The following is a 17,621-nucleotide window of genomic DNA, read 5'->3' on the forward strand; positions in this document are numbered from 1 at the left end:
CGGATCACATCACCAGATGTTTAGTTGCTCGATAACATTGATATTTTCTGCAGACATGCAAGCGAATCGTTAGTGGCTGCTAATAAATGTAGGACTTAGTGGTGGTAAAAGATCGTCAGTTGAATAGAATACGTCAATAGCATTGGTACATGTTACGGACGAACACGGCGCTTCAGTTGAGCAGGAGCTCGCTTTGGCTTGGAAATCGCGACTGGACAATCATCTTCTGTAAGGACCTCGTTGCTACTAGTCACACAACTATTTTCAGAAGACTCTAATGTAAGGTTGCCTCGAGTAGAGTAAGACGGCACTTGATAGCAACTCTTAAAAAGCTCAGCATGTGCAATAAAATTGGTCAGTATCTTATTACGTTCCAAATAAGTAGGAGGATCTTTTTCGCAAATAATTTCAAAGAGGTCAACCGGTTGGATAATGGATAAAATGTGCAACATAATCAAGCGCTCGTATCGATAAAATGCAGGGTCGAATACCAATCGCGGGTCATCATAGTCTTCTGGCAAGTCTGGCAGTAGTTCTTCTTTAAAGTTGCAAGACATCATGTAACATAGTTCTTCGATGTACTCATAAAACCTTCCAAATAAGAAGCCTCCTGCGCGAGAATATATGGTCAGCTGCTCAGAAATAGCATCCAGAGAGGGTGGAGCGGCACTGCATACACTTGTAAGGTGTGCGCTTTCAAGAGGATTAATAGAGGCGAGACTTACATCCAGCTGCACAAAATCAGACGTCCAATTCTTGACCCTATAATAGTGTCCATCGTGCTTCACCATTTGCTGGATGAACTCCTTGGACAGACAAGCCTTAAATACGCTATCAAATATAGGATGGGTCATCATCCGCAACGGGTTGTTAGTTGCCGATATGGTGTTGGTAGGAACGGGCACCAATTCAAGCTTACTCAGTACGTGAGACACTTGCTGTGACGCTTCGGGAAAGTCATAGGGGGATAGGGTGATAGGACTTGTTATGCTCACGGTAAGCATATCTGAAAATTCAGAGCTTCTATATGCAATCAGTTGAGTAAGTGAAGTTGTGAGATAGTCGTACTTGGGACGGTTATCCAAAAACGTAGACGGGTGCCGAAGAAATAGAGAAACATCAAATAAACTCACAGAGCGGAGTGCAAAAATAAAAAACTGATCATCAGCAATCTGCTTGGGGGTCACAATATTGTCACACAAAAAATCCGCGCGTATAAAGCGGGACATGTCTGAACAGTTATCAAAGTCTACAGGCAGTCGAGCTGCTCTGTTCTTAGTTTCGATGCTCAATAGAATGTCTTCAGTGGTTGTATCATTGAAGTAGTCATGAAAGTTATTAAGGAGTTGGGCTTCAATAGGAATAAATTGAATGGATGCATACCTAGCCAATAACATAGTGTATGCGTGGTTTTTGGGATAAAGCAATCTTGTGAAATCAATAGTCTGTAAATGAGCAGTATCATGAGTATTATTCGTAATAAAAAATCTTTTAAGAAGAAGATATTTTCCGAGCAGATTTGCATAGTTGATATGCAAAGATATGAAAGCGTTATTATCATGCGCCTCTTCGCTGTCCTCAAGCACCTGGGGGAAAGTGTCAGTGTCGAAACTATACTTTGTAGAATGGCACCTATTTTTAACAATTCTAGTGTACAGATTTTCAAAATCACATCTTACATATGTGGGCGTCTTTGAAAAGAGATCGGCAAATTCTGATTCGAGAGCCTTGATCTTCGTTGTTAAGGTTGCTATTTGCAAATGATAGTTGTCTCTAAGGGTTTTAAAATAGATCTTTTTATAAAGATTTCCTGCAACTTTATAAATGCGAGACATCTTAAATCCGCGGAAGTCTTGCTTAAAGTAATGCTTAGCAAGATACTCTACATCATTGAGTTGGGATTTTCTAAAGTCGATTAACTTCTGAGTTGCTTCGTCTACAAATTCATACTTCTTATTCTCAGTGTTCACCAAACGTTTAATTGCTGGCCTCCGGACGCCAACTCCGCTAGTATTAGACTTCTTAGTTAGCCGCTGAGTCACCTTACGGGGTTTTCTTTGGGGCGGCGGAGTCTGCACGTCTGTCAACTGACTCTTTTGGCTGCTCTTCTGCTGGCTTTGATCAGTGTCGAGGCTCGGAAGACTACTCCTGCCAGTTTCTGTATCCGAGGATATCTGTGAGGGTCGAAATTCATCAGAAGAAGACACGCTCGGCTCTGAAATGGCACTGCTAGTGTCAGAGGTGATAGCATGGTTGAGGTTTCGGGAAGGTGCATGCTTCTCATTCAGTGATTCTCTGCTAGGTGCCATTGCAGGTCGTATTTTTTGCTCTTTACCCTTGTCTGATTTAAGCACTGATTCCAGCTGATCCTTCTTGGTGAACGGGGGGCGTTCCTGCAGTGAAGCATCACCTGGCTCTAACTTAACTCTTCTACGTGCGCCCTCCGGCTTCTTCCTCACTAGAGCAGGAGGATGGAGCGTTTCAGAGCTGTTTATAAGCTCTATCAGTGTGTTGAATAAGGTTCTGCATTGAGACTCATCGTACTGACGAGCCCGAGAGAGCTTCCGACGACAAGCAGGGCAGTGGTACTTGAACAAAGCCAACTTTCCCACGTGGCTTACAGTGACATTCTCCATGGATCGGCGAGTCTCAGGATCCTTACTGATTCTAAATTCGAGCGCCCTAGTGGACGCGAGACTTGCAAGGCGTGGATGTCCCTTAAGGTCAGTACAGCCTAGGTGACAATACCTGTGACACATCACGCACATAACATTTTCTGGAGCATCCTCCAAAGCTTTTTTGCACAGAAAGCAGACGCCTTCATCATACACCTCGGACTCCTCAGTGGTAGATCCGCTTTCTAGGTTCCCTCTCGGCATTTCGGAGACTTATTATCACGTCCCAAATGTTGATTGTAAAGAACCGTAAAGTCTACTCCTGTAGAGGATATCAGGAGTAGCTCGTCTACAAACATCCGCAGCACATGGGCATCTGTGAGGGCTGACTAGAGCTAGATAGAAATTCCCAAGGATTTTTTTGATTTGCTCGATGGAGGCAGACTTGCAGCGTACGCGACTGGTTATCTTCGATTTAGATGGGACCCTGAGTGACACGTTGGAGAGCATTGGGAAGGCTGTCAATGATACTATGGTGCACTGTGGCATGGATCCGCACCCTCTTGATTCTATCCGAACGTTTATTGGCAGCGGCATGATGGTTCTCTTTAAGCGTGCAGCCCCCGGTGTATCTGAGCAGATGCTACAAGATATGTGCACGTTTTATCAAGAAAGAGTCACACTTTACGCCAAAGAAGACAGGCTCTACGATGGTATCGAAGAACTTTTAGAAGGTCTTCATAAGAGAGGCACCAAGCTGGCAATTGTCTCGAATAAGCCGCAGGTAAGTATGGAATCGTGTTTACGGTCCCTTTTCAGAAACCGGCCTGAAATGCGTGAATGGTTTTGCGCTGTGTACGGGCTGTCAGATCTTTCTTTAGCAAAGCCGAATCCTACGTTCACCCGGCGTGTTCTTGAAGATGAGGGTGTTCATCCGGAAGATGCTATCTACGTTGGAGACAGTATTGTCGACGTTCAAACCGCTCAGGCTGCGGGACTGCGGTGCATCGGCTGCGCCTGGGGCCTGGGAGAACGAGCAGACGTGGAGAAGGCAGATATGGTGGCTGAGACTACGTTCGATTTACTCCACATGCTGTTAGGAGATGCAAGGGCCTCGGGTCTGTAAACCTGGACAACATCAAACATTCTTAGAGTCGGCCATGGACAAAATCAGGTTTGTTCGCTCGCCGGTCTCAAGGAGCATTTCAGCATCGGTGAGTCTAGCCTTATAATCCTCTAGCTCGCAAGTCAGATGATCCAGCTCTGACTTGCCCCTGGTAAGAGCCTCCTCTAGCTGCGTGATCCTTGCACGCATTGCAGCACTCTCCGCAATCACAAGGTCAGCATGGCTGTTTGCGGCATTGAGCATGTCACTATACTTCTCTAACTTCCTCTCAAGCTCACACTCGTAGCTAGTCTTCATCACCTTGGTCGCCTCAGATCCGAAGTTCTCCATCCCCTTACGAGAAATGTCGATGGCCTTGATCATGGCACAGATGTCGTACGACTGAGCAACCCCCTGGCTTTGGGCAAGGCTAAGATTCGTGAGAGACTGAGAAACCGTCTCATCGTCGTCCTTCGCAAACTGGGCCAAGACAGCAGCAACCTCGGCGTGGCCATTCTCAGCAGCGTACTTCAGGGGAGAGCCCGGTCCCATATCCTCGTGACTCTCGCGGGACATCAGAAACTTGACGCAGTCTAAGTTTCCGCGCTCCGCTGCGTAGGACAGCGCGTTCCTGTTAATCTTGGAGTATTTGTCCTTGAGATACGGCGACAGCACCATGACGGCCTCATACGACCCAGACATGGCTGCTATCATGAGGGCGGTGAAATCGTCGCTGCCCCCGGTGAGGTCACCCTCGAAGTGAACGAGGCGGCGGCAAAGCTTGGATTTGTTGAGCTCGGCAGCGATCATGAGGGCAGTGTAGCCCCTGGCGTCCCGCTTACCGTACTCATTCTGAACAAGAATACGCGCCATGTCGTCGTCATTCATAATGACAGCCCTCATAAGGCCCGTATGTCCCTCTTCGTTGACACTCCCAGCGTATTGCTCAAGGTTGGCACGCACGTGGTCGTACTCACGCTTCTCGATGGCCGAGAACCAGGAGTTCTTGCCCTTAAGTTCTAGCATAGCTTTTTAAGTTAATGTGTTTTATTTTTTTAACTTTTTTTGAATTTCTTATGTATTCTTGTATGACCGAAGGATTCGTGGACACGGCTGAGCGGGCCTAGGCGTCTCTCTACTATAGAACCTGTCCACCGCAATGATAGTCCTTAGCCAAAATTGCCAAGACCCATACAGCTTCGAAAATTGCAATTAATTCTTGGCAATTGTCGCCCGACCGATGCAAGGCTTTGAGTTGACCAAGCAGCACGGTCAGCACTTACTGGCTAATCCGTTGGTCATAAAGTCCATTGTGGAGAAAGCAGAGATTCGAAGCACTGACACTGTTCTTGAGATAGGCCCAGGAACAGGAAACCTCACTCTGGCCCTTCTTGAGAAGGCAAGGCACGTAATAGCCATTGAGATAGACCCACGGATGGTCTCAGAACTCAAGAAGCGGATCGCAGCTATCCCGGAATATCGTGGAAAATTCACTATCATACACAAGGACTTCACTAAGATGCCGCCGAGTGAGATTCCCCCTTTTGACTTGTGCGTTAGTAACTGCCCGTACAACATCTCGTCAGGAATAGTGTTTCGATTACTCGAGATCCAACCCCTCCCTCGAAAGTTCGTCCTGATGTTTCAGCTCGAGTTTGCGCAGCGCCTTGCTGCTGAGCCTGGTCAGGATCAGTACAGCAGATTGACAGTTAACACTAAGTTACTCTCTAAGACTAAAATTATAATACGGGTGAGTAGGAATAGCTTTAAGCCACCGCCAAATGTTGACTCAGCTGTTGTAGAGATGTATCCTGTTGGCCCTCCGCCTGGGCTGGACCTAGATGAGTTTAATGGGTTAACCCGGATTTTGTTTTCAAAGAAGAACAAAACGCTCGGGGCCATATTTAAGACTAAGAGCCTCCTAGATGATCTTGCAAATAATATAGCGCGATTGGATGAGATCAGCCGGCTCCATAAGCCTGCTCAGCACGAGGGCTCTAACCCTAGCCATTCAGCTTCCTCAATTGGAGCTAAGCCCTCAGTATTGACCGGCGTACAGCTTCGTGAACGAATAGCAGAGGCCCTTGCAGAGGCCAATCTTACAGATACCCGGCCAAATCACATGGCAATCCCCGATCTGTTGAGCCTCATGTGTGCACTCGCTGCCAAGGGGGTTCGATTTACAAACTGAGAGCGTCTAAGTCTGTAGATAAGGAGTAAATGTCGTCTTCTAACGTCATTTTTATCTTAAAAACAACTCATAATTCACTGCCCTCCGCTGATGCTTTGGACTCTCCTCCCTGTCCTGCTGCCTGGTGCAGTCTGGGCCGTGCAAGCTGCAACTGATGATCCCGCTGCGCGGGCATCTGCTGCGTTTAAGGAGGGCCGGTATCGTGACGCGTCTGACCTGTATACAAATCTTATTGACGCGGCACAACGCCCACCTGCCGCGTATTATTTTCTTCGTGCCGCATCTTATGAGGCCCAGCGCGAGATAGCTAGGGCAGTTGACGACTATCACAAGGTACTCGTGTTGTCGCAAAAACAGGATGTCAAGGCTTATGCTGAGAAGGCCAAGCTTAAAATGGGACGTCTCTGCTTAACAGGGTGCAGTCTCCAGTGCTCAAAGAAGTACTCCCTGGCCCTGCTGGATTCAGCTACGCGCACAGCTATAGCCAAAACGGATGAACAGTATCGGCGGGCACCGAGCATGACACTCGCAAAGCTGTCTGAGTTGGCAGAGACATGCTCAGCAGATCCTGAGCTAAGTAAGATCATATTAGTTTCTCAGTTTCGCGCCGGAGCAGACATCAGTGACATAAAGAAGACCATAGAGCGCCTGGTTAAAACGACAACAGCTGCCCCATTCACCCTGCGCTCTGTGCTTGAGATCTATGAGATAGTCTATTTGCTTCAGGAGGGCAACTTCTCCAGTGTGACAAAACGCGCCAAAGCAGCGTTACAGATGGATCCTGATGATCAGTTTCTGGGGTCAGCCTACAAGATTGCCAGAGCCCTTTCAGAGGGTGTTGCTAGCTTTAGCAACGCAACCCCGCTGTCTCACAAGCCCAATCGGACCGTCATTGCGAAGATCTTTGGGGATGTTGACAAGGCAGTCGGTCAGATAGATAAGTTCTTTGCCAAGGCAGAAAGCAGTGCGGCCTTCCTTCTAAAAGATGCCTTCAAGACAAGTTTCAGACCAACCTTATCAGGTGCAAAGACCCAGCTTATGGGTGCGCTGAACAACTTCCGCTGTATATCTGATCTATACTTCCAGAAGTATACAGAGGAGTATTGCAGCTTTAGTGATGCCATGCTCGTCGACACTAGCAAAGATCTGCGAATTTCGTCTTTTAACAAGCACCTCTTAGCGCTCATATACGCTCTCCGCTCGAACATCCTGTTGGTATCTATAAATAACAAATATAGTAGGGGCCAGGACATAGAAGACGATGTGAATCTGGCCGAGAAAATTATTAACTATGCACACACTCTGGCCATCGAGGCCAATAGCCCCACTCAAGGCGACATTGAGACAATCAGCGACCAAGTCTTTACATATGTGCGCAAGGTCATTGTTCCTGACTTTTATAAGGTCCTGGGAGTGTCCCGCTCAACTCCGATAGCAGAGATCAAAAGGAAATATTATCGCCTTGCAAAGGAATATCATCCCGACTACACTCCAGCTGATGCGACAGAGGAGGAGAAGGCTGTACGGCAGCGAAAGTTCCAACGAATTGCAGAAGCTTGGTCTGTTCTTAGCGACGAGACTAAGCGGAAGGAGTATGATTCTGGCCAATATCGCCGTGAGGAGTTGGAGAGCCGCGAACAGGCGCACCAGAGACGCAAGATGGGCAAAGCAAACCAGGGCCAGCAGCAGGAAACCTTCCACTTCCACACCGGAGGTGACGGGAACCAACACTTTTTCCGGTTCAATGGCGATGATCATCAGTTTTTCCGGTTCATGAATGGACAACAATTCTTCCGCATGTGATGCGTCTTCTTTGGCCTGCGATGACCTTTTTTGGCCGCGGCGAGCTTTGTACATATTTAAGTAAATAGACAATTGAAAATAACAGAACCAATTAATTTTCACAAAAGATGCCCCTAGCGGATCGCTTTCTTAATGTGGCACTCTCGTCTGGCATGCTCACGACAGGGTCCATTAATACCATCTCAAAGAAGTTATTGTATCAAAGCACAGGCATAGGTATCGACGGGTCAACGGAACTGTTCGTCAAGCCGTGGTTTCAGACGTCTTCCATGTTTGCTGGGGAGTGCATGTCGCTACTTGCATATTATATAGTTCAGTGCGCACGGAAAAGAGGCCCTACGGGCAAGATATACATGGATCCGACGAACGGGATTGGATATCACCGCCTCTTGCCCAGAATTATGGCCCTAGCTCTATGTGATCTTTGTGCCACCACATTGACTGGGATTGCCTTAGTATATTGTTCCGCCTCGATAACTCAGATTCTGCGCGGGTTTGTCATGGTCTTCGTGCTACTCTTTTCATATCTATTCCTCAAGCGAAAGCCGACCAAATGGCAGGTGGTTGGTGTTGTTTTTAGTGTAATTGGTTTGCTATTCGTAGGACTTTCGGCCCTCTTAGGTGATCTCGAAAGTGGTAGCACACTGAGTATGCTGCTGGGAATTGGCCTTGCTCTTTCGGCTCAGGTCATCTCCGCTATCCAGTTCGTCCTCGAAGAAAAGTTTGTTAAAGGGAAGGACCTTTCGCCCCTTGTCCTGATAGGCTGGGAAGGTGTATTTGGTTTGTTCTTAACCGTGGGTGTAGCGTTTCCAATTGCCTGGGCCATTCCAGGCGATGATCACGGAAGCTACGAAAATTATCTTAATTCGTTTTACATGCTGCGGAATAATGTGCAGCTCATCGCCCTTGTTCTTCTTAACTTCATCTCTATCTCATTCTTTAACTTCTTCTCAATAACCATGAGCAAGAAGCTATCTGCCACACACAGAACTTTAATTGATGCAATGCGTACATCCATCGTTTGGATCTGCATGGTAGTTGTTTACTATTGTACATATAAGTCCAGCAATGTCTATGGGGAGCCACTGAATGTTTATAGCATTTTCGAGCTCTTAGGTTTTGGCTTTATGATCCTCGGCACGGTGACACACAACGATGTCAAGGGATTTGGAAGGAAAGTTGTTTGTCATCGCGAGCTTATGGTCCCAGAAGAAAAGGAAAAAGTTGCTCGGAATGACTCGAGAGTCTCATCCGATGACTTGTAGCGCGGTGCTGTCTTTGATGCCCTGCGGCAAGCAGCCGTGAGCTCCAATATTTTCATTAGTGTCTCATGAATCGTAAATTTACACTTTCTAATTCCTTTTTCGGTGGGATGAGATTGATAAGGCTGGGCTCCGTTGGAGTAGCGGGTTTCAAGTAATTAAAAAATGGCAGACCAAGAGAATCTTTTCGACCCATCTGCATTTGAACCAAAGCGCCCCAAGAAGACCAAGCGTAAGGAGAACAAGACTGCAGAAGTTGATCTGACCAACTATACCGTAGAAAAGCACGGCAAGCTAGAGGTCTATATTCCCATCGATACCAACTTGGAGCTGCCCCCAGAAGTAACTTTCGAGGCCACACGAAGGGCATCCGTCGCATATCAGACCAATCAAGCACAAGCTGCCGAGTCTCTTCTCAGGTTAGATAGAAAGGCCGACAAGGGTGCGGAGAAGCCTGTGGAGGAGACAGAGGCTCGAACTGCAACTAGTACAGCAAAGCAGTCATCGCCCGCGGATGACGCAAAGGCAAGTGGAGCAAGTGGGACAGTCGTGCCCGAGAGGAAGGACGGGGATGTTTTCGATAGTGCTGGAACCACGGTCAGACGCCGCAGAAGACGCGTGGCAGATACCACTGAGCTTGGTAAGCTATTTGAGAATTCGGCGAAGTCGGCAGATGACACTGGTCAGCCGAATCAGCCAACCGAAAGTTCATCCATCAAGGAGCTCACCTACGATGAGATGCTCACCATAATATTCACTATTCTCAACAAGAGAAGGGAGGACTCCGATAACGCACGCACCTTGAATGTGGACCTTAAGGTCGATTACCACGGCACCAAAAAGACTTTGTTCTACAACTTTGAGGAGATTTGCAGTCAGATGCACCGCTCTATGGACCATGTCGTTGCTTACCTTTCATCTGAGCTCAGGCAGCAGACGACGATTGATCACGATAACGTCCTTTCGTTTAAGGCTAGAATCTCAGCAACTCAGCTTCGAGGAGTTATCAGAACATACTTACGTGATTATGTGCAATGCAACGCGTGCCTCAGCTATAACACGCTCCTCTCTAGGGATGGGAGGATGTATCTAGTGCACTGTGAAGATTGTTCAGCTAGCCGTACGGTCCCGGCTATATCCAAGTTCTCTGACGAGTAGCCTCACGGACGTCCAGTTAATCTTCTCCGTACCACCTGGGCCCCTTCGCCACGTACCCTTTAAACTTCCTGGCGCTTGTTTACTTGTCTTTATTCGATAACCTTTAACGTGTAGTTTGCCTGAACTACATCCTTAAACAGATTACTCATGCGCTTAGTAAGGCTGATTTTGTATGGTGTCGGGGCTGTGGCGCGTATGTGGTCTGGACGCATGGTCAGAAGCTGCTCCACTACATATCGTTGAATGTCCAGTACTTGCGGGTGCTTCAGCTTAATGACTTCTCGCCGCTCACGGTCTACAGACGTCTCGTGGGGGTAGTTAATTTCTCCTGTCTTTAGAATGCAAGTGTGTACCGCTTCAACCTTGGATGGATACATCATGAGCTGGCGCGTTGGTGTGTGTGGATGTAAACAGTGGACTGGTTGCCGCTCTTTTATTTCCTCGTCTGGGCGTGCAATGAGGTCTACAAAGGGCGTGTGAGTGCTCGTGTAGAGGCGATAGAGTATCTTTTGCCCAGGAATGGTCACTTTTCCAATCTCATCACTGAACTTAATTCTTGGGATTCCATCCAGTTCTACAAGCTTGTACACGCCCCCAAGGCTAGGCTGAGAGTTGCATGTCACTAGGTGTGTCCCTATGCCAAACATATCGATACACGCACCTTCTTTGACCAAATTGTAAAGTATCTCCTCATCGAGGTCATTAGACGCAATCACAAGACAATCTGCAATAGACCCATCCTTCCCACAAAGAAGTGGGTGTGTGCGTATAGCAGCATCCAACGTAGAAAACGCTCTCTTAATCTCTATACTAAGAAATGAAAGGTCTCCACTATCCAGACGCACACCGCGTGGCTGCACACTACATTCAATAAGCCCACACGCCACTATGAGGAAGTTATAAAGACCTGAGTTAAGTGAGTCATACGTATCTATGAGCGCTACAAATGAATTGGGATGTGTGTAAGCATAGATCATGAATGCACTTAGCTCGGTCAAATTAGCCCTGTAGACCGGATAGATAGGAAGCCTTTCATTAGTAGGACTCTCTGTGGCCTTATAGACCTCGGGCTCTTTGGACTCAGCAGGATCCTGGGCGAACAAGCGGGCTTTCCAGTCCATGCACTTTTGTACAAAACTCTCAAAGGATAATGGCAAGTGGGCCAACGCGACTGAGTCCTTAGAACGAAGCAAAGACATAGAATCAGAGTTTTGGAGAGATGCTAAGAGTGCTTCGGGGGTATCGACAACGGAGAGCACAAATGAATGTGCCATAGTGCCAACGGGAAGAATGCCTAACTTTCTGGCAGCATACATATTGCTTGTTCCGTTACAGCCTCCCATGATAGCGTATTCAGAGGCACATATGCCCCCATTCACCCCCTGCGCCCGACGAAGCCCAAACTCCGATAACACAGGGTTGCTGCAGATTGACTGTACATACGCGTTTCTCTGGTCATATGGTATGGTAGAATAAATCTCCATAATCTTTTCGTAGTTGCATGCAACACGTAGGCGGCAAGCTTTCGTGCAAACCAGAGTCGGATAATTGATTAGTACCAAAAGAGTACTCTCCAGAAGTTGACAGAGCAAGAGGGGGCCGCGGACTATAATCACAGGCTCCCCAGCAAACACAATTGTTCCCTCCTTCGGGGCATAAAGCTCCAGCTGCCTCCATGAAAGGGTTTTGAGATAGTCAAAGAAGCCCGGGTCAAGGTCTGGTAGACAAAGCTTTAAATAGCTAATGTCATCGTCACTGAAGCGGAAGTCAAGGATAAAGTCCAGCAGATCTCGCAGACCAGCAAAGACGGCGTACTGTCCGTTAAATGGGTTCTGCCGGAAGAACATTTCGAAGGTTGCCTGCCGGTTTGCGAATCCTGCTTGGTAGTAGGAGTATGCCATAGTATACTGATAGAAGTCATTCAGCAGAGGAGTCGGGCTGTACATGCTTTTGAGCAGTTTAATATGGTTATTTATTTCAAAATCACATCGGTATCACCGTCCACTATAAGCTACAGCCTCTCAATAGCAAATTGCGAGCGGAGCCTCCTAGGTTTTGGCCGTTTCTGCACTGCGGTTTCGTGTTCCACGACAGCTGCGTGAGGATCATTTTCGAAAACGAAGGGCGGAAGCTCGTATCTGACAGAAGCTTCTGGTGCTCTAGCTTTCTGCTGCAGATCCGAGGGCACAGCAGCATATGCTAAGTTCCCTTCTTCCAAATTCTGGGGATCGTCGCGCAGGTTTTTATCGAACTTTTCCTTCTGGCTCTTTATGCTGTCCAAGACACTCTTCACCCTTGCCTTGACAGCGCAGTCAGACCTTTCCACAAAAATGCCACAGCCGAGGTGAACCACAAGAGGCTCTCGGCTGGGGTGCTTAGTGGATATGAGGGCCACGTTTCCTAAGCGCATATAGGGCCGTGGCTCGCCCCTCTCGCGAATGCCCATATGGCGCTGGAGGTTGCAGAGCTCGCTGTGCACCGCCGCCAGTGCGTCCGGGGCCCGGGGGTTCATCGTCCGTTTTACACTGAATAGATCGCTAAGACATAGGCATTTTCCGGTCTGCGCGCCCGCCGCGGTCCGATAGTGTAGCTGGTTAGCACGTTCGCTTGACGTGCGAGAGGTCCGGAGTTCGAGTCTCCGTCGGATCACTTTCCGTTCACTGCGCGCGGGCCGCTGAGGTCGAGGGCCCGCACGGCCCCCACGACGCCCGCCGTGCTGCCGAGCCGGGGGAGCTCCGGCAGGGGCGGTGCTGACCGCCCGGTGCAGCCAGAAAGAGCTCCCAGCCTCCGGGAAAGCAGGGAAACGAGTCTTTTCGCCTCGGCGAGGAAGGAAAGCGGCTCCTGCTGCGCTACATGCTTCTCCGAGCTAGAGACAGACTCCATCACCAAACGCACCTGCTGCGTGAGGTCATTGATTTCTCTGGTAAGCGCCTCCCGATGCACGCCTGCGAGTCGAGTGAGTGCCCGTTCTAGAGTCACAAATCTCTCTGTAATTACATTAATGATTTCCACCTTTCGGTTGTTTAGATTACTAACTGCTTCCTCCAGCTGTAGATCCAGGTCGTGCTGCTGGCGTCTGAGCCTCCAGACATGCTTGCGAATCTCTGCAACTGCTAGGCGGATTGCAGTGGTCTTGTTGTGGATCGTGTTTCCAAAGTGCTCCGCCGCCTCTGTTATAGTGAGCAAGGCCTTCTCAGTGTACAAGGCTGACGACGCGCAGGATGTACAAATAAGCTCACCGGTTTGTACACAAAAGTAGTGGACAGAGGTGTTTTTTGTATCTTTGTGGCTTAGTGCCTGACATGTGACAGGAATCAAAGCTGGTAGCTCCGGCGTTATCTTAGAATCTATTGAGGTGAGATGCGGCGAGATGGCCAAGCAAAAAGGGCACTCCATAGTATCAGGCGGGAGAGATTTGTTTCCCTCCACCAGTACCACAATGCAACGATCGCAGAACGTGTGTCCACAACCGAGCATAAATGCTTTGCTGAGCGAGAGACAGCATAGGTCGCAGTACCCTCTCTCCCAGTTGGCCGGGGCATCTTCTATGGCATGTATCACTGACTTGTGGACGCCCTGTTGGCTATTCCGTAGTCCACGAATCATACTTTAATTCATTACACTATGGCATAATAACCGTTTCCACTCTTCAGTCCCTACCTCAAGTGGCCTAGCACTAAATGGCGGCCTTTGCAGATTGGCTCCAGAAGGCGCAGAGTCTCGCAGTTCAGGAGAAAAACGCTGTTACTGCCCTTCATTCCTCGTTGGAGCAATCCTCAACGCGTGGCCTAAACGTAGAGTTGAGGACTCTCAGGCAAGCTGATGTATTGGCCATTGCAGAACGCATCTCAGAGTCTCGAAAGGTCAAACAACATTTGGACCGGCTTCAATTCCTAGTTCAGCAGCTAGGGCTCCAGCTGACATCGAATGCATCTATTGAGGACATCAAGGAGCATGTACAATTGTTAGATAAACAATTGTATGGTGCACGGCAGGGCTGGGAGCAAGCAAACGACAACCTCCTTTCGCGTGAAGAGGAGCTTCGTGGAGCTGTTACTCAGGCTGAAGTGCGCTTTGCTACTCTCGAAAAGCTTTCAGCTGACTCCGTAGCAGCCGGTGCTCCTCGGCTACCTGTAAAGCGTACTTCTTCTGCTCCTGCATCATCTTCACAACGGCCGTTTGCACGCGATGTCCGTCCAAGAGCGCTGCAACTGATAGAGGAGGAGATGGAGCGTCTGGGCGGTCGGACTGGTGGATGGGATCCAGCAGACCACGATAAGTTCTACAGCTACTGGAAGATGTCGGGGCAGCAGACAGATAAGCACAGATTTGTCAAGGACATACAGAAGCACTTCCCCCTCTATACGTTGGCTGCTCTTGTAGCACACAATGAGTTTATGGTACGATACGACGAGCTTAACAACCAGAGAAAGCGCTATATTGAGCGTTGGAGAGCCAATCAGGCTACAAATCTGGATATTCTCATGCAAGGCATTCAAGATCCTGCCACACTGACGCATAGTAAGGCTATGCAAGCCCGGAAAACTACGCAAGAAAAAATACTAGTCAAGGAACGCCTTCGAGCCCTTCAAGAGCGGAAGAATATGGACTTTGAAAATAACCTCGCAATTGGTCTCCGACGGAAAAGGCGACTTCAGCGAGAGGCCAGTAACGCTAGACGTGCACTACGAAAGCGTGCCCTCACAGCGAGGGCTAAGAAAACCACCTTGATCGAGGACCAGCCTTCTGAGCCTGTCGAGGACCTACTATGCACTAGCGCAGAACAGCAACGCAAGATTCAGGAGCTTCGACGACAACGACGCGCAGAGCTAGAACTACTTAAGAAGCGTCACGAGGACCAAATTCAAGCTGCCGCACAAAGACGAAAACAGCAGGAAGAGGCTCATCGCCGGCGCTCCTTGGCTTCGAGGGACACAGAACTAGCAGAACACGCGAAACGTGTTCAGCCATTAAGCATTCAGCAAATCAAGCGGGATCCTGCACGAATCATGCAGCAGACAGCGGCAATGGAGGCCAACAAGAAAGTGTTAGAGGAGGCCAAAAAAAGACGAGAATCGGGAGAAAACTACCTCGTCAATGTAACTCAGGGCTTTGATCCCTTCAATCCTTTTCTCGGTGGACTTGCACAGCCACTGTGGATGCACTAGCTTTTATTAATTCAAGAGACTACGAATATACTAATGAACTTCCCAACCCTTTGTTTGCAGATCACTTAAATTAAAATGACTACCCTTGCAGAAAAAGCTGACGGGAGGAATATTTTGTTCTGGATAGGATGTGGCACTGTTCTGATATCTACTACTTGCCAGAATGTAGGGATGTTCATTCAGAAAAAATCTCATTTACGGCAGCAAATGCGTGACAAAACAGCCTCGCCACGGTATTGGCGAAGCGTTGGCTGGTGGGTGGGCATTGTTGTCTTTGTCTTCGGGGTAATAATGGATTTTGTGTCACTTTCTCTACTCCCCACAACTGTGACACTTCCGCTGGGGTCAGTGGGCCTGGTCATCTCTCTCCTCTGCTCCCACTTTGGACTACACGAACGTCTATCCTGTTATGACATCATCGGTCTTGTGTTTGTAATTACTGGCGCGTGCATCACCATGATCTTTATACCAAAGGAGCGCTCTCTCTTGACAGTCCCCGTTCTGCGCGACATGCTCCGGGTCAAGAACATAGAGCTGTGGTATTTTCTTGCATTCTTCTTGCTGACTCCCGCAGTAGTCGGAGTATCATTTGCACTGCCGTGTGCGTTAACGTATGGAATCTGTCCTGGAGTTAACGGGACTATCACGATGATCTGTGGGAAGATAATTGGCGAGCTAACGCTCCAAACTTTGTTCTATAATAGCAATCAAATGAAATACATCGAATACTATGCTTTTGTTCTTTGCATTGTGCCCTCCGTGCTGTGCCAGAACCACATGCTGCAACGAGCCTTAGCTCACTATGATAATATGATTATCGTCCCGGTCTACTATGTTTCTCTGACCATCCTTAATTGTTTGACGGGCTTGCTTTTCTTTAAAGATTTCTCCAATATTACTGTCGGCTCCAGCCTTGCATTTGCCGCGGGGATTTTGATTGTGTGCATTGGTTGTGTTTTCCTTAGCATTACACATATTAATAGTCCAAACCGTCTAGAATCATTCCGAACAAAGAATACCTGTCCCGATGGACCCGTAATTCACATGCATACCACATGCTTACAGACTATCTGCCCGCTCAGCGACCTGGACAATATAGTTGATAAACCTGAAGTCAAGCGAAGGGTTTGTAGCTTTCGGAAACACCAACGGCCGCAGGTCTATGAGCAATCTCCGTGTAAAATAGTGACGGGGCAAAAGTGCCCCCCTGTATGCAGCCAGCAATGATTACAGAGCAAGAAAGCAAGCAAGCGATTCTATCTATTAGTTACTTTAGTTCTTTACTCAAAGTCTTTAAGGTTATGTTCCAACTTTTCAATACGGCGCTCCAGGTCATCCATTTGCTTGACCGTACGCCTAATATTCGGTTTCATGGGCCATTCCTTAGGCCTTCCCTTCTTATCGTAAGCATTCTTTCCAACTTCTTCATAATATTCACTACTGAAGATCTCTTTGCTTTTTTCCGCCCACTCTTTTCTTCGAGCCTCCTTTCTCTCCTCTTTGAGCTCATTAATTACCCACGAGCCAATGTTGCTTGTTGTGTACGTTCCATTAAAGTTAGTGAAGACGTCGTCTGCTAGTAGCAGAAGATGAGGAAACTTGCGCATCAATATACGACTGCAGTAATTGTTCTCATCGAGGGTTCCGTCGCAGTTAACTGTCATTGTGGTTACGTTATCCTTTAGAGAGGTTGCCAATCGCTGGATGGAGATCATGTTTGCCGCACACGTCTTGCACATCTTACTGGTAAAGAACAACAGCACCGGCTTTCGATCAGTTTCTTCGTAAAAATCAAGAAGATCCTCCTCAGAGACGAAGGAATACATATCTTCCGGGTCTCCTCTCTGTATTCTATCTAACACAAAGGCTGCTACGTTGGGTACATTGAATGACTCCTCCATTAACTCTGTTACGTTCTCCTCGCCAAGATGCATCATGAGACGGGGGAGCTTTTTGAAATAAGACAGGTTGAATGCGTCATTATTGGCCTTATTCTGCTTGTCAATAAGAAATATCGGGTGAAGCCCCTGCACGACCATCGCTTGGGATATGTTATGTAGATCTTGAAGGGTCTCTTTTTGCTGATCCGTTGCTGCAGCTGAATCCCAGTAAATCGCTATCAGGTCACCGCCCAATTTAAGCATTTCATTATGTGTGATGGAACGCAGACCCTCAGCGGATGCGTCTTGTTGGGGCGGAGTTGTGTCTGTTGTGAGGTAGAGTGCGAACAAAAACAGGAAGGAAACTATTCTCATTCTTATTTTTCATTATGAAGGAATTTACTCTGAGCCCAGAGTTTTAATACAAACGTGCTATTCA

At 48.0% G+C, this 17,621-nt stretch overlaps 13 protein-coding genes and 1 non-coding gene across 14 annotated transcripts; 8 read left to right on the forward strand and 6 right to left on the reverse strand.

Annotated features, from left to right (window-relative positions):
- Positions 1-152: 152 nt before the first annotated feature.
- Positions 153-2,879, reverse strand: GL50803_0021232 (uncharacterized protein; the record flags this gene model as incomplete). Its single annotated transcript, XM_038045961.1, has 1 exon — positions 153-2,879. One exon carries the CDS (start codon positions 2,877-2,879, stop codon positions 153-155), a length of 2,727 nt encoding a protein of 908 aa, XP_037902166.1.
- Positions 2,880-3,048: 169 nt separating this feature from the next.
- GL50803_0014841 (Phosphoglycolate phosphatase) lies at positions 3,049-3,741 on the forward strand (the record flags this gene model as incomplete). The annotated part of the gene is made up of 1 exon (XM_001704179.1): positions 3,049-3,741. One exon carries the CDS (start codon positions 3,049-3,051, stop codon positions 3,739-3,741), a length of 693 nt encoding a protein of 230 aa, XP_001704231.1.
- Positions 3,742-3,753: 12 nt separating this feature from the next.
- On the reverse strand, positions 3,754-4,746 carry GL50803_009030 (Ankyrin repeat protein 1; the record flags this gene model as incomplete). The annotated part of the gene is made up of 1 exon (XM_001704180.1): positions 3,754-4,746. The coding sequence occupies one exon, from the start codon at positions 4,744-4,746 to the stop codon at positions 3,754-3,756; it is 993 nt and encodes a 330-aa protein (XP_001704232.1).
- A 214-nt stretch (positions 4,747-4,960) lies between these two features.
- On the forward strand, positions 4,961-5,911 carry GL50803_0014842 (Dimethyladenosine transferase; the record flags this gene model as incomplete). The annotated part of the gene is made up of 1 exon (XM_001704181.1): positions 4,961-5,911. The coding sequence occupies one exon, from the start codon at positions 4,961-4,963 to the stop codon at positions 5,909-5,911; it is 951 nt and encodes a 316-aa protein (XP_001704233.1).
- A 90-nt stretch (positions 5,912-6,001) lies between these two features.
- On the forward strand, positions 6,002-7,714 carry GL50803_0014843 (Chaperone protein dnaJ; the record flags this gene model as incomplete). The annotated part of the gene is made up of 1 exon (XM_001704183.1): positions 6,002-7,714. The coding sequence occupies one exon, from the start codon at positions 6,002-6,004 to the stop codon at positions 7,712-7,714; it is 1,713 nt and encodes a 570-aa protein (XP_001704235.1).
- A 107-nt stretch (positions 7,715-7,821) lies between these two features.
- GL50803_009036 (EamA-like transporter family protein) lies at positions 7,822-8,979 on the forward strand (the record flags this gene model as incomplete). Its single annotated transcript, XM_001704184.1, has 1 exon — positions 7,822-8,979. One exon carries the CDS (start codon positions 7,822-7,824, stop codon positions 8,977-8,979), a length of 1,158 nt encoding a protein of 385 aa, XP_001704236.1.
- A 162-nt stretch (positions 8,980-9,141) lies between these two features.
- On the forward strand, positions 9,142-10,134 carry GL50803_0091398 (Eukaryotic translation initiation factor 2 beta subunit; the record flags this gene model as incomplete). The annotated part of the gene is made up of 1 exon (XM_001704185.1): positions 9,142-10,134. One exon carries the CDS (start codon positions 9,142-9,144, stop codon positions 10,132-10,134), a length of 993 nt encoding a protein of 330 aa, XP_001704237.1.
- Positions 10,135-10,223: 89 nt separating this feature from the next.
- GL50803_009038 (Nicotinate phosphoribosyltransferase) lies at positions 10,224-12,080 on the reverse strand (the record flags this gene model as incomplete). Its single annotated transcript, XM_001704186.1, has 1 exon — positions 10,224-12,080. One exon carries the CDS (start codon positions 12,078-12,080, stop codon positions 10,224-10,226), a length of 1,857 nt encoding a protein of 618 aa, XP_001704238.1.
- A 65-nt stretch (positions 12,081-12,145) lies between these two features.
- Positions 12,146-12,646, reverse strand: GL50803_0028703 (uncharacterized protein; the record flags this gene model as incomplete). The annotated part of the gene is made up of 1 exon (XM_001704188.1): positions 12,146-12,646. One exon carries the CDS (start codon positions 12,644-12,646, stop codon positions 12,146-12,148), a length of 501 nt encoding a protein of 166 aa, XP_001704240.1.
- A 63-nt stretch (positions 12,647-12,709) lies between these two features.
- On the forward strand, positions 12,710-12,783 carry GL50803_00t0059. Its single transcript has one exon. It is a non-coding gene; the product is annotated as a tRNA-Val (tRNA).
- Positions 12,781-13,740, reverse strand: GL50803_0021233 (uncharacterized protein; the record flags this gene model as incomplete). Its single annotated transcript, XM_001704189.1, has 1 exon — positions 12,781-13,740. One exon carries the CDS (start codon positions 13,738-13,740, stop codon positions 12,781-12,783), a length of 960 nt encoding a protein of 319 aa, XP_001704241.1.
- A 74-nt stretch (positions 13,741-13,814) lies between these two features.
- Positions 13,815-15,302, forward strand: GL50803_0021234 (uncharacterized protein; the record flags this gene model as incomplete). The annotated part of the gene is made up of 1 exon (XM_001704190.1): positions 13,815-15,302. The coding sequence occupies one exon, from the start codon at positions 13,815-13,817 to the stop codon at positions 15,300-15,302; it is 1,488 nt and encodes a 495-aa protein (XP_001704242.1).
- A 75-nt stretch (positions 15,303-15,377) lies between these two features.
- Positions 15,378-16,529, forward strand: GL50803_009043 (Magnesium transporter NIPA; the record flags this gene model as incomplete). Its single annotated transcript, XM_001704191.1, has 1 exon — positions 15,378-16,529. One exon carries the CDS (start codon positions 15,378-15,380, stop codon positions 16,527-16,529), a length of 1,152 nt encoding a protein of 383 aa, XP_001704243.1.
- Positions 16,530-16,582: 53 nt separating this feature from the next.
- Positions 16,583-17,557, reverse strand: GL50803_009045 (Thioredoxin family protein; the record flags this gene model as incomplete). The annotated part of the gene is made up of 1 exon (XM_001704192.1): positions 16,583-17,557. The coding sequence occupies one exon, from the start codon at positions 17,555-17,557 to the stop codon at positions 16,583-16,585; it is 975 nt and encodes a 324-aa protein (XP_001704244.1).
- Positions 17,558-17,621: the final 64 nt, after the last annotated feature.

The sequence above is a fragment of the Giardia intestinalis genome, chromosome 5, assembly GCF_000002435.2.
Source record: "Giardia intestinalis strain WB C6 chromosome 5, whole genome shotgun sequence".
In the NCBI taxonomy this organism is placed as follows: domain Eukaryota; phylum Fornicata; order Diplomonadida; family Hexamitidae; genus Giardia; species Giardia duodenalis.